General features: G+C 55.1%; 4 protein-coding genes across 4 annotated transcripts; 2 read left to right on the top strand and 2 right to left on the bottom strand.

Moving 5' to 3' along the window:
• Window positions 1-338: 338 nt before the first annotated feature.
• On the bottom strand, window positions 339-1,678 carry BZA05DRAFT_166321 (uncharacterized protein). Its single transcript, XM_051479148.1, has 3 exons — window positions 963-1,678; window positions 769-887; window positions 339-672 (listed from the first exon to the last, which is right to left on the bottom strand). Exons 1-3 carry the CDS (start codon window positions 1,356-1,358, stop codon window positions 462-464), a joined length of 726 nt encoding a protein of 241 aa, XP_051343073.1. The 5' UTR covers window positions 1,359-1,678; the 3' UTR covers window positions 339-461.
• Window positions 1,679-5,426: 3,748 nt separating this feature from the next.
• BZA05DRAFT_424048 (uncharacterized protein) lies at window positions 5,427-6,920 on the top strand (the record flags this gene model as incomplete). The annotated part of the gene is made up of 2 exons (XM_051485896.1): window positions 5,427-5,451; window positions 5,605-6,920. 2 exons carry the CDS (start codon window positions 5,427-5,429, stop codon window positions 6,918-6,920), a joined length of 1,341 nt encoding a protein of 446 aa, XP_051343072.1.
• Window positions 6,921-8,432: 1,512 nt separating this feature from the next.
• BZA05DRAFT_166245 (ankyrin repeat protein nuc-2) lies at window positions 8,433-12,513 on the top strand. The gene is made up of 8 exons (XM_051479147.1): window positions 8,433-8,613; window positions 8,697-8,859; window positions 8,964-9,014; window positions 9,119-9,325; window positions 9,406-9,423; window positions 9,510-11,709; window positions 11,780-11,934; window positions 11,991-12,513. Coding segments are annotated over exons 1-8 (2,955 nt in total). The 5' UTR covers window positions 8,433-8,611; the 3' UTR covers window positions 12,150-12,513.
• Window positions 12,380-13,114, bottom strand: BZA05DRAFT_441740 (cytochrome oxidase complex assembly protein 1-domain-containing protein; the record flags this gene model as incomplete). Its single annotated transcript, XM_051486694.1, has 3 exons — window positions 12,380-12,469; window positions 12,534-12,853; window positions 12,949-13,114. 3 exons carry the CDS (start codon window positions 13,112-13,114, stop codon window positions 12,380-12,382), a joined length of 576 nt encoding a protein of 191 aa, XP_051343070.1.
• Between the last annotated feature and the right edge of the window lie 1,139 nt (window positions 13,115-14,253).

Genomic DNA, 14,253 nt, shown 5'->3' with positions numbered 1-14,253 from the left:
GTTTGTGTGTTTGTGAGTGTAAGTGTGTGTGTCTGTGTAAGTGTGTGTGTTTTGTACGTTTGGTTCTTAGAAATATTCACGGGGTTATTTTTCTTTTCTTTTCTTCTCATTTTCCTTTTCTTTTTTTCTCATTTTCCTTTCGAGTTTAATCATTTTGGGCGTACTATGTATGAAGCGGTTGGTCGGTTAGGCGGTGTGTTAAGTAGAGTAGGGTAAGTGAACAAATTAACTTTGTCCCTTTTCTTTTCTTTGCTTGCCTTTTCTTGCCTTGCCTGTGTTTTCTTGCCTGTGGTTTTTTTGTTGTTTGTTTTGCTTTTGTATTTGCGGAGGGCGAGGGGGAAGGAGGATATGTAAATGTCAGTAGGAAGTAGGAAGGGGAAGTGGGAAGTAGCATAGCATACATAAAGTAAAAATCAATATCGTAACGGTACAAAGAAGTAGGAAACGAAATGCATGAAGTTCTAGTTTTCTTCTCTTCTTTTTCTTTCTCGTTCTTGTCTGTCTTTTCGTTCGTTTCTTTTCCTTTTCTTTTCTCGTTCGTTTCTTCGTTTCTTGCTGCGTGCTGTTCCTGCGTGATGCACTGATTTGATGCACATGAGAGTGCTGCACTGATGCTGCCCCTGAGCCGGGTTGGTTTCGGTTTTGGAAGTGGGTTTGACAAGGTCCGTTAGTCTGTAGTTTCTAGTTAGCGGGCGGGAGAGGGAGGGGAGGGGTCCACGTGAGCATGGGCCGCAGTTACAAACATGGGGGACGGGGGGAGAGGAGGACTGATCTGGTGCGGTTTTCCGAAACGTGTGAAGGTGTGTATGTAGGGGAGTAGGAGAGAAAAAGGGAAAGGGAAAGAAGAGGGAAGGGAAGGCAAGGGAATGGAAGGGAAGGAAAGCGGACTCGGTAACAGTCAGTTAGGTACGGTCTGTCAGGTACGAACAGGTACGTCGTCAGGTATGGGGTCTGGTACATACGGTCAGGTACGCTGGTATGGTCAGGTACGCAGGTACGCCGCGCGCCGTTGCCACTGCTACTGCTACTGATGTGTACCCCGTGACGTCCAACTTGCCTCTGCACCGCGCGGCTTTCAGATTGCGAGGAAAGGAGTCAATGAGCTGAAAGGCTATGGCTGAAATTCGCGTGAGTCTGGAGGTCGCTGAACCACGTATTGTACAGAACACTCGATCACATGATTCGCGTGCCCATTCTGTTCTGTTCTGCTGCGATGCAGTTCTTTGCTGGTAACGAGAGATTCGCATCGATGCGTATCCTCCAGATTGTCGAAATGATTTCGGTTCAACGAGATGTTGGTGGGCCCTGGGGAGAGGGGAAGGGGATGAACGTCGGTGATGCGAAACGAGGGAGCACATGTAATACACTACCTAGCTGGCTGCTGGCTGCTGGAAGGCTGGAGGAAGGCTGGCTGGAGGATGTGATGCCGCCGGGAGTAGTTGTGCTGCGTTGATAGACGGAGAAACATCACTCCCGGCCGAGCTCTTTCCACCATGCTCCCCCACCCCACAGCACTCGCCACAGAATATGCCGTTTTGTCCAATGGCAATGTCAATGGAACCACCGTGCTGGCGGACGTTATCTTCGAGACATATATGCCGTGTCGGTGCGGCAGCTTGTGCATATATACCCCACATGTCCGCACCTTCCGGTGAGGGAGTGTTGGCCACGAGGAGCTGGTACATTCAAATATCTCCTCGGGCGAGGAAGTGGTAGCTATTGGGGGATTGCGACATTGGGGAATTGTATGTACTGGTAACTTGTGGAGGCTGCGCGAGAAGGTATCACCGTACCACCTGCGGCAATGAAACATTGCTATGGCTTATATACTGGCGTCCAGTGCCTTCCATCAATTGATTGGAGCTCCGCAGTCGCAGTTGTCGGTATGTAGGTACTCCATCGACGATTCTCCTCGGGTGTGCGGTGAGTCCGATACCTAGAGAACATACATGTCCCCCGCGTGCCTGCCAACTGGAGACTGCAATGCTCCAGTGCTTCTCACCATGTAGATTCTTCGAGGAGGAAGATCGTCCCGAGGTGTTGGACCACACCGAGATAAAACTCGGCGGGTCGTCCTATGTAGCCTAGGAACGAGCAATACCTACTACTATACATAGCGACTACCGCCGAGAGTCCAAGATTGAACCACCAACCGACAGACCGAAAGCCGCCTCTCAAGCCCCAAGTCCCGAGCAGAGTTCGCTGTTGCGGCACGTTTTCGGGTCGGCAGATGTAGGTATCGACTGGCTTGCTGCTTGAGTTCCAAGGATACCACCAGAGGTACGGTCGTTGTATGCCATACATACATAGCTGGACGTTCCTTCTGGCGCCCCAGTGCCCCGATTCCCGGTATGTATGTTTGTAGATACCTTGGCCTGGTCGCTTGCTGGCAGCTGGCTTGCCTACCCCTCGCGCGTTTCCCTCCCTCCTGATTAGAGACAATATCTCATCCCGCCGAGCCAGCAGATGGCGATCCTCTCAGCCATGGCACGGGAGATCTTCTGCAACAGATCGGGCAATTGGATAGCAGTGTCGATGGTGTTTTGTGATCGTCTGGACTCTGGACGCGGGAGCTCGTCCATCTGATAGGTACGCAGCTTTCGCTATCGATGATTTGGGGTCCGCGATTTGAAGCTTGATGCCAACGGCTGGAGACTAGGTAGGTAGAGGACAGTGCAGTGTTCGTCAACAGCCCGGTTGACCATGTAGGGGGTATCACAATGGATTTCTCCGGTGGGCTCAAGGTACTCTAGAGCACCGGATCCTCTGCCAAATACTGAGTTAACAGTTAGTTAACTGGTATTCGTTGGTTTTGGGTTACCTATATCCTCCGGTAGAAACCGTGCCCCGCACTTTATCACTTACCTACCGGTCGGTACTCTACATGCCTGTGCCCTTCTGGTCTGGGTTTCCTTTTGGTTGCGATCTTGTTTCCTTTTTCTCCTCCTCTTATGTAAAGTATGCATAGCTGAATCGATTTCGTCAGTGTCGATTCGTTGTTGACAGTTGTGGGTTGGGCTTGAACTCCCGTTGTTTGCTTTTGCGATGTGTCGATCCTGTGGTATGTGTGTACGCACGTACGAGCGAGGCATGTATGATGAAGACGAGAACGCAATGCAGATGCAGCCGTGACTCGTGAGGCTGAAGAACGGCGCTGTCAGACCAGCGCGCAGTGTTCTCCTCCGACTCGAGTCCATATGTACCGGTAAATCTCCTCCCAGAGCCAACGGCCCAACAGTGTAGCCGTCACACAACTCCCACTCGACAATTCTCCTCACATAGAGCACCTAGAGTAGTATGTGGAGCCAACAATGTAGCCGTCACACAATTCCAGTCTCCAGCTCGAGTCGATAATCCTCCTCCTGTATGCAGGCTGTACTTACCTAGTAGAGCCAGCAATGTAGCCGTCAGTGGTCACGCAACTCCATACCCGTCCGGTCGCACCGACTATGCGCGACTCGAAAGGCGACTGCGGTCATCTTTGAAGGCTTCCTATATGTAGGTGCCAATCAGTCATCGTGAAGTCTACCGACAGAACGTGTGCTGAATAAGAGCCAGTTACTCTGCATACCGTTCAGTGGTGGCCTTTGGGCTTCAGGCTTCAGCCATTACTTGGTTACATAGCACAACCACCCCATCTTGACGGTTCGTCATGTAACTACCGTATATACAAACTCGCATATGCACCGATTGAGAGATTCCAACATTTTGAGCGGTCGGTCAGTCGGTTCTCCTCACTGCTCAGCAGAGCCCCTCCGCACCAACCACCGTACCTACCGTACTCCAATCCTCATCAGGCTCTCAAAAAGACCACTCTCTGTAAAAAAATTCGGACAGTAGGCCAAGGATCCACAACAGGCAAGTTCAGCTCCTCCAGCTCACCCCGACCACAGCGCGTCGATGTTTCCGGCTCTGATGTCTGTGATGCCATGCCTACATACGAAAAATAGAAAAACCGAAATAATGAAACACCGGAAATAGATGGTGCCCACTGCCGGACCCTGCGCAGCTGCATCCTGCGCTTGCCATAAATAGAGCGGCGGCGACTCGCGAGTGATGGCGTGTGCGCCAGATGCGTGCGTAATCTCTCGTGAGCGAGTGTGGGGGCCGAGCTCTGCCTGCGACTCACGGGTGCGCTTGTGCGTGATGCGGCAGACCGGATGGGACGGGCTGGCTGGCTGGCACGCTGGCTGCGAGGACGTCCGTGGAGAGGGGGGGAGGACGGGGACGGGGAGAGGAATTGAATTTTGAATTGACCGTGACGGGGTGGGCGGTTTGCAAATGAACGAGCGTGGGATGGCATGGCATGGCATGGCAAACTGCATGGGAACATGGGAATTTCGGAGGGGGGCAGCCGCCGCCGCCGTACAGTACTCACGCTTCCTTCCTCGCTTGCTTGCTGCTCTCTTTCGCTCTCGTCGCTTTCGCCCGTTGCTATCGTTAAGCCTGTCTCGTTTTGCTCGTCAGGACAGTAGCTTCGCTCGGCGGGCATGGTGCTGTATTTATTTTATTTTATTTTGCCTATTCGTTCCGAGCGCTTTTGATGCCTTCGCCTCGCCTTCCACCGATATCGTGAGCAGTACGTGAGGGAGCGAGGGAGAGTGGGAGGGAGAGTGGGAGAGTGGGAGGGCGAGAGTGGGAACACGCACTTCTATCCGAAGGCTTCCGCTGCCCCGTTTCGATACGAACGAATCGATGGTTAGCCACAGCGGACAAGAGTGAGTAACTCATGTAGAGTATGTACGGTACTCCCAAACGACGACGAAAACACCACGCGACGTGTCGGTGGTGAGGTCAGGCTGAAGAAAACAAGCAAAGCCCGAGCAGCAGTAACAGCAGCAGCACAGCATGATCGTCGGGGAAGGCTCCAGGGTACATAGACTGGAATGAGTGTCTGAAACCAAACCCGAACTGCCTCCTCCTTCTATTCTTCTTCTCTCCCTCTTCCTATGTAATTCTCACGTCCTACTACATCCTACCACACAATACGGTAATCCGTCATCTACCGTATTTCCTCCTCGCTGACCACTGCCACAATCACCACCACCACCACCCCTTACCACTACTTGCCACACAAAACTCCCCTTCCTTCAAACACCCCCCCAATCCCCCCACCCCCCAGTAGAGCACACCCCGTACCCTTATCCAACCACCATCTGCCTGCTCGTTAAATGCCCCTACACCCCCCAACGCCCGAATATCCAAACTCCTTGGGCCTCCTATACTAGGTAAAATTTACAAATCCCAGAAGACTGCGCATCTTTGCGTCAGGTCTCTCCTGTCCATCCAGAGCAGTTTCTTGCTCCTCACACTCATTCATTCTTTCTTTCCATTCATACCCCCCCATTCCCCTTCTTCTCGACCGCCCTGCCCTGCCCTCGCTCGCTCGCTCGCTCGATCCGAGCGCATGTTAAAAAACTGCAAAAATGTCCGCCGTACCCAATCCTTCCCGTAAGTAACCTGTTCGCTCCTCTGCCCACATAACCTCATTCCCCCCCCTCCCGACCCCCCTCCCGACCCTACCCCAAGTTTGATCGACGGCCACCATATATACGGCACCAGGCTATCGAAAATGACCCGTACTGAACTGATTTCGTCCCTCAGTCCCCGCCGACACGGCCAACCCGGTCGTGTCCGTTCCAGCAACCACCGATGTCCCGACGACCGTAGCTCCTCCGGCAACAACTGAGGCAGCCACGACCGCCCCTCCTACTACGGAAGCCACCACGGCACCGACCACCGAGCCTACTACGGCCCCGACGACGGAACCCACGACGGCCCCGACGACGGCTCCCACTACCACCCCGCCCGCCGCCGAAACTCCTGTTACTACACCACCGGTCGATGCTACCACCCAGCCGACGACGGCTCCAACGGTTCCCACGACGGCTCCGGTGGGTCAGGACACGATCGTGATCACTACCTCGGCCGATGGTTCGACAATCTTTCTGACATCGACGTCGATCGCGACGCCGACAACCGACGTGGCTGCGGCACCGGGGACCGCGACGCCTGTGGCATCCTCGAGCACTTCAACGGGTGCCGATGCGTCTAGCGCACCTAGTACCGGCGGCGGTGGATCGAGTGGTGGATTGACAGGCACGACCAAGATTGTGGTTGCTGTCGTGGTACCGATCATCGGTGTCGCGCTGATCGCGATCGTCCTGCTGTTCCTGTGGAAGAAGCGCCGAAGGGATAAGGAGAACTCGGAGATGCGGAGGAAGGAGGTCGAGGATTATGGATACAACCCTAATTCTGCTCCGGCCGCCGCAGTGGGTGGCACGAGCAGCAATGGCGACGAATTGCCGTACGAGATGGCCGAGAATACGGTCGGATACCGTGGGTGGGGCTCGACCAGGAAGGCTTCGAACATGGGTTCTTCGATGCCGTCAAGTGTTGGAACCGCTCAGCCCATGTCGCCCGCGTTCCCCGAGGGCGTGCACCACCAGGACAACTACAATGGATTCCCAACATCTCCCACGGCCTCGAACTATCCTGTTGGCACGGCGCCCAGCGATGGCGGAATGTCGAATGCGCCCCTGATCACCACACCGCCCGGTTATCGCCCGGAGTCAACCGACTCGAGCGTGGTCGCCGCGATGACGGGACCGCAAACAGCGAACAACCCAGGAATCCGCCGTGGAATCTCGAACGCCTCCTCCAACTACTCTGTGCAATCCGTCTCCGACCAATCCGACGTCGGAATGCCTCCTGGCCCATACGATTCGCACTACTACGGTGCCGATGGAGCCTACGAGGATCCGCACAATTATTCCGCGCGATTCGATAACGGCCAGGACTACACGCAGTATCCCCCGGTCATCAGGGAGGTGCAGGCTAGACGGAACACGCAGATAGAGACTCCCACCAACACGCACTTCCCGCAGCAGGGAAACAGTGGAATCGCGCAAAATTTCTAGTTCGGTTCAGGACGACCCCCCTAAAAGCGAAGTGGACGAAAGCGAGAGGATTCGCATGATTTGTATATGGAAGATTCTACGGACGGACGGACACGGGGTTTGTTTTGGGAGAGAGGGATGGGGATCGATTGGGGATCGATTCGGGGCCGGTATGATATCAGGTGTTTTTTCGTTTTTTGTTTCTTTATATCTTTGGGTTTTGTTGTCAGTTGATTATTATTTTTTCCCCCCTCCCCCTGCCATCATTTGTTTTCATTTTCATTTTTTTTTTCTCCGTCGAGTTTTTTCAACACAATACCCTCATAATCCAGTCGTTGTTAGTAGAAAACTCCCTTTTTTTGTGTGTGTGTTTTGCTTTGATACCTTCCTTCCACGGTTGTTTCTTTTCGTCTCTTTTTCTTTTCTCTTTTCTTTTCTTTTTCTTCTTTTTTTGTCACCCTATCTTGTCTGGCTCTTACATCGCGCGCGTGTGGTGGTGTGGTGGTGGAGTTTCAGTTCCGTTCTCTCTAACTAGCTCCGGGTCTTGATACTTGTGTCAAGTTGATATCTGGGAAATTTTTCGGTCGTTTCGTCTCGTCTGGGGCGGTGGGGTTTGTGGGTTTGTGGGTTGATTTGATTGTTCTTGTGGGTCCGTGCTATGGAAGACGGATGGGCGGGGGTTAAGAAGGGGAGGGAAGGGGGAGGGGAGGGGAGGTGAGAGCTTATGAGGCGTGAATTGGAGCTGTATGTACTTCGCGTAATGGAAAATCACCACCGAAAAAGAGAGAAAAAAGATGGGGAATAGAATGAAGTACTCGGCCGTTTTCATGAGAGAGAGGGAGCACTGCTTGTTGCATACGGTCTGTCTGAAGTCTGGACTATGGTTTTGGCCTCAGTCCGAGTGTCAAGACTCAACGGCGCGAGTGACATTCCATGTGTCAATCCACAGCAGCCCTGTCGCTTATCTGCCGAGCACGAGCAGATCGTTCCACACATATCTAGGCGCACAAAAAAACGAGCACTCTGTCTGGGCCGGTTGTATGGCCGGTTGTATGGCCGCGCCCGCACGTCTTTCTTTGCTCTCTCTCACCAGTGCCCACACAGCCAACCAGCAACCAGCACCATCCCTACCTCACCGTTGGTAGTTACCCACACACGTGCGGCCATGATTGGTTATTGCATGAACTGTGTACAATAGAGTATCTACCACCACCACCACCACCACTGTCAGCAGCAGCCCACCAGCAGCGGCAGTACGACGACGACCACCAGAAGCAGCAGAACCACCACCGCCGCCGAAAGCACAAAGAGCACCCACCGGCCTGGATATCGCCACATACATACATAGATTGAAGCGGAGACCAGTAGCGTGTACGGATGAACAATAGTCTCAATAGTCTCCACCCATCCACCCAGCCATCATCCACCCATCGGACCCCGCAGCTGCCCCACCTGTTGCCTCCCTCCCTCCATACGTATACCACCACCACCGACGGACCTACAGAGAGAGAGAGAGAGTCGTAGCAGAAGAGAGACCGACCCATTTCTTGGCCGCCGTCGCTTCTTCCCTTGCATTCACATCCACCCATCTCCGCCCGGCCATTCCGTCGGCCCCTCGCACTTCGCCCTTCGCACACACACAACCACACACACACGCCCGCACGCGGCACTGTCCACAGTGACCCCCGGCGCGCCCACCACGACCACTACCGATGTACGTCTTCCGCCGCCTCCTGCTTCCCCATCCTCCTCCCCCTCCTACCCCCCCAAACCTCCCAGAAACTCACGCTCCCCCAGGAAGTTCGGCAAAACAATCGCCAAGCGGCAGCTGGATGTGCCCGACTATGCGGCGAGCTTCGTCAACTACAAGGGGCTCAAGAAGCTGATCAAGTCCCTGGCGACGAACGGCGCGGGCGCGGCCGCTGGCGCGACGAATAAGGCTACGTTTTTTTTCAGATTGGTTGGTTCCCTGGCGCGTGGTGGTGGGGGAAGGGGAAGGGGAAGGGTGGGGGAAGGGGAGGGATAAGGAAAGAGGGCTGATGTGTTATCGGGTTGCGTCTATAGGAGAGGGAGCTGGAGAAGGTCAATGCCTTTTACTTGCAGAAGGAAGCGGAGGTAGGTGATATTGCTTGGTGATGGGGTGGACGGGGAAGTGGGGGGGGGGGGGGGGGGGGGGGGGGGAGGGGGAGGGCTGGGCTGGGCTGGGCTAACACCAGCAGCTGAAACTCCGGCTCAAAACGCTTGTCGACAAGAAGAAGCTGATACAGTCACGCGGGGGGAACAATTCGAAGGTGTCGACGAGCTCGAAGGTGTCGACGACGTACATCACGCTGCGCGAGGGCTTCCAGCAGTTCGAGCACGACCTGAGCAAGCTCCAGCAGTTCGTCGAGATCAATGCGACCGCGTTCTCAAAGATTCTGAAAAAGGTGTGGTGCTGCTGCGCTGGTGCCTGCTGGCTGGTGCCGGGTGTTAGTTATAATAGTTGCCTGACTGACGGGAAGAGTAGTGGGATAAATCTTCGAAGGTACGCGCGCACATGATGGGGTGGAAGAGCTGGTGGTGGTGGCGGAGGGAGGGGACGCAAGCTCACAGATATTCACCGAGGTGTAGTCGAGGACAAAGGAGTTGTATATCTCCCGGGCGGTCGAGGTCCAGCCGTGTTTTAACCGCGAGGTGATCTCGGAGCTGTCGGATCAGGCCACGACGAGTCTCTTGGAACTCGAGGCGTGGGCGGAGGGCATCAACATTGAGTTTACGCAGAAGGTCACCGAGACCAATCGCCGCGATCCGCAGGAGGAGGAGAGTGCGGCGGACGATGAGATTCGCGGCGCGGTTCTCTCGGAGAACATGGTGGTGCTCAAGGAGTGGGTCAGCAGGTTGAAGCAGCAGACGGAGGCGTCGGAGAAGGCGTCGGAGAAGGTGACGGCCATCTTCCTGGCCCTGATAGGGGATGCCTCGGAGACGAGTCTGAACGTGCTGATCGACTCCGGCTTCATCAATTTCCATGCCGAGGACGAGATCAACGAGAGGAATTGTCTCCACGAGGCGGCCATCGCGGGGAAGCTGTGCGTGCTGAAGGTCGGCGTGGATAACGGCGTGGATGTGGGACGGCCGGATGTCTACGGCAGGATTCCGCTCCACTATGCGGCGATGCGCGGAAGGGTCGAGATGATCCAGCTACTGCTCTCGGTCAAGCCGACAACGGTCGATGTGATGGATCACGACAACTTCACATCCCTCATACATGCCATCTCACACAACCAGGAGGAGTGCGTGCGCCAGCTGATCTTGTCGAATGCGCGGATAGACCCCCGGCACGAACAGGACTTTATCCCGTTGAACCTCGCCTGCCAGTACGGGTTCGAGGAGATAACGAGTATCCTCCTCGAGAACGGCGCATCTCTCTTGCCCGATGCCGAGGGACTGTTCCCACAGCATCTGATCGCCCGCTCCGGCCGCTCGATACAGCTTCTTCTGATGCTGCAGAAGTACGGCGGGAATCTCAACGAGCACGACAAACTGTTCCAATGGACACCCATCTTCCACGCCGCCAGCGAAGGCCACCTGAACTGTCTGCAGACGTTGCTGGATTGCGGCGCGCATCCGGATGTTTTGGATGAGAAAGGGCTGTCCGCGATGTATTACGCCGCGTGGGAAGGACATCTGGATTGCATGCATGTGCTCTCGAGCGCGGGACGGGGTCTTGGTGTAGTGGGTGTAGTTGGGCCGGCAGCACCACTGTCTAGGCCATCGCCGCTCTCTGTGACTTCTACGCCGGCGGGATTGATGGCGCTGGATCCGGATGGAATCCCAGACCTGTCATTGCCGCCGCCGATCCTACCGCTGCGTCGGTACGGCCACAACTTCCTGGAGAACAAGACGCTGGTGCAGCTCTCGTTCGAGGAGATGGGTGCGGAAGCGGTGCACTTCGAACAGGATGGTAAATACCCGGCGGCGCGACTCACAATATCCTCCAAGTCGTCGGATCTGATCCCGCGTAACCTTCTGCTCCCGCTCAACGAGGATTCGCGGTTCATCTCGTTCCAGATCGACACGTTGGATGCGTTCGCGATCGATTTCGACATCTTCCCCACTTTCGGTTCCAAAGTGCTCGCGCGCACTATCGCCCTGGCAGATACATTCCGCAATAAGAACTCCGGCCAGTGTGTTCTCCCGCTCTTCGATACGAGGCTCCGCGCTATCGGCCGGATCTCGTTCGAATACCGGATTATCAAGCCATTCCAAGGGACGCCGCTCGAGATCACGCATTTCGCCACGTACTGGAAAGCAACCAGCCAGTTCGACCAGCACTCGAGCGCGCTGATCACCGGTTCCTCACTCGCGGGAGAGTACCTCCGACTGCACGTCCAACTGACCAGCGACTCGGTGCCAGTGCTGTACCCGCACACCTCGATATCCATCAACGGGCTGGACGTTCCCGTGCGGCACATATCGTACGCGCAGTTCCAGGCGCAAACCAAATCCCACCAAGACCCGGAGGCCATCTGGTCCGCGCTGTCGACGACCACCACACTAGCGGAAGCCTATAATCTCCTGGCGAAATCGTTCCTGTCGCTCTCTGGCGCACTCGACCGACTGCTGCCAAGTGTCCATATCGACCTCAATATCATCCGCCCTGCATCTGAGAGCCAGAGCCAGAATGTTAACCACTTTGTGGATGCGATATTAAACACCGTTTTCGATCATGCAAGGAAGCTGAAGCAGACCTCGCCCGATCTGACGAGAAGCATCGTCTTCTCCAGCAGTGATATGAACGTTTGTACTGCGCTGAATTGGAAACAACCGAATTGTGAGTACTCCGATGGGGATGGGGGATTAGAGAGGAGGACGGAAGGGTGGGTGGCTGATTGTTGAAACAGATCCGGTGCTGTTTTCGAACGATACTGCAAAGCGTGTGCTGGACATCTTTGATCCCTCGGTCGACGGCGTAAGCAGTAGTTGCTCGGTCAAGGATGCCGTACGATTCGCGAGCGGGAATAATCTTATGGGGTTGATATGTCCCTCCAGCCTACTGGTATTTCCTCCTACTTTTCCGTTTTGACACACAACACTGACAATTGGACGTATTAGGACATGGTGCCGGCACTCGCACAAAGCATCAAAGCCTCCGGCCTCGTCCTGGTAGCGCAGGAGAGCGAGGGCGGGAGCTCGACGCTACTGAATACGGGCGTTGATGGAGTCCTCACGAAGGATGGCGTGCTAAAGTTCGAGGAGACGATTGATATGTGATGTTTTTTTAGTTTTTTTTCTTTCTCTTTTTTGTGTCGTCTGTTTCTTTTTTCTTCTTTTACTGTACTTGTGATCCATTCGCACGAAAAGAACGCTTTTTTTGTTTCTTGCTGTAGATAATTTACAAGACCCCCCCTCAATTCCCGCTCCCCTCATACCTACGTCTATTATACACCCATCCCGTGCTGTGCTGTGCTGTGATTATCGGGTGGTGGTCGTCGTCTAGTCGTCTAATCGGATTTGGGAAGAACCGGCGCATCCTCGAGCAGGATGAGTTTCCGTCCGTCCTGCATGGTGAGATACCACTCCTCAGTCGCAAACTATTTTGCCCATTAAATTAGCCTTCGTCCCCCCTCCCTCCCCTCGTCCGCTGGATAAACTCACCACGCCCCTCCGCCCCTTCCTAGTGCTCCTAAACCTCACCACCCCCTCCACGCCCTTCCTGCCCTTGACGGAGTACTGAATATCGATAACACCATGCAGCTGATCGATCCCGCCCCACACGATCGGGAAAGCAGAGGCGAACGCGATCTCGTCGCCCAGCTCCGCCCGCGCCCGCGGGTGCACCCGGAGACTGTACAGTGTGCTGGCTACGACGGAGGAGGACAGCTTTTGGTAGTTGAAGATTCCCCATGCGCTGCCCGCGACGGCGACGATGAATATGGGGATCGTGCTCAGGCGGAGGAGGCGCGAGCGGGCTATGTCTACGGCGGGGGTTAGCGATTGTGGGCGGGAGGGGGGGTGGGGGCGGGGGGAGGGGGAGCGGGCGAAGGGGACGGGGGAAAGAAGGCGGGAATACCGGGAAGTGCCCGGTTTGCGACCCGCGAGGTCAACGGGTTCCCGCCGGTGCGGGGGTGCACCGGCGTGTTGCGGGGGATTGAGAGTGTTGCGTTGGTCCGGCGCGGGGCGGACGCGGGGGCGCGCACGGCGGCAGTAAAGGTGGGGAGGCGGAGGCGGGGGGGCATTATCGTCTTTGTCGTCGTTGTGGTTGGGTGTTGGGTGGTGGTCGTGGGCGGGATGGGGGTCGTGGTGTTGATAGAGGTGAAGTATTGAGGTGTGGTGTTGAGGTGAGGTGTGGTGTGGTGTGACGTAGAGGGGTTACAATGTTGCAACGTTATGTGCATAGAGCGGTGGTCCGTGTAACCACCTACCTAGCCACCTGGTGGGGTGGTAACTGGTGGGCTTTCCCGACGAGCTATCTATGACTGATATGCATAGACGCTCGTGCAGCTCTATTTACATAAAGTACCTATTGGGCTGCGGAGAACGAGAGCACTTCAGGTACGGGGTTTGTTTCAACGACAGTTGTTGCGGCTACGGAATGCCAGGCGGCGGAAATGGAACTGAGAGGTCGTTTGGGGGCTCTACCTCGCTTTCTCGTCGATGTTTGAGGTTGCGGGAGCGCCGGTGGGCGGTGGGCACTGGGGGGTAACTAAAAGGCGGTGAATAGACACGGGAAATCATAGATTGTCACCCATTTGTTGGACGTATGGTGGTTGTGGCAGTGCTTTGCTCTACTCTAGACAGCTAACCGTAGTCCAAGGGGGATGTGAATATCATAGTGCTATGTACCATTCTTTGGCCGTGCCATAGCATCAACACGATCACAATACGAGGTATGTATCTTGATGCCGTGATCCAATACTACAAAAAGGCTTCAGTCCACCGGAGCGCCGGTGGGTGTCACGCCGGAGATTCCATAGACAATCAACCCATTCTGCCTCACTCCAACCTGCTCATCTACAAAAACCCAATGTTCATCCAAAAGGCTACATTCTACCGGCATTTCGCAAGCAACTGCTCACCGCCCCGCTCGCCACAGTACCGTACTACCCTCAATTGAAGGGATCCGTCCAGCGGGAAACTGTTTCTAACCCCCGCTTAACTACCCACGTTGTTGGTCTGGTGCCGCGGACCGTTTGATTCCACGTCGTATGTAGAGCAGAGAATAATGGCCGTCTCGGACTTTGCATTGATGATCGATGTCTTGTCAAGTTGTCAACAACCGAAGGTTCCCCGCATGGGCATTGGAATGACATAAGTACCTTACCACCATCCAGCACCGTGATGATTGATCCCCCCACTGGGCGGACTGGCGAATTGG

Source organism: Tricharina praecox (assembly GCF_024521635.1).
Source record: "Tricharina praecox strain CBS 144465 chromosome Unknown BZA05scaffold_3, whole genome shotgun sequence".
Taxonomy (NCBI): Eukaryota; Fungi; Ascomycota; class Pezizomycetes; order Pezizales; family Pyronemataceae; genus Tricharina; species Tricharina praecox.
Note: the sequence above shows the minus strand (reverse complement) of the source record. Positions and strands in the feature narration are given on the sequence as shown.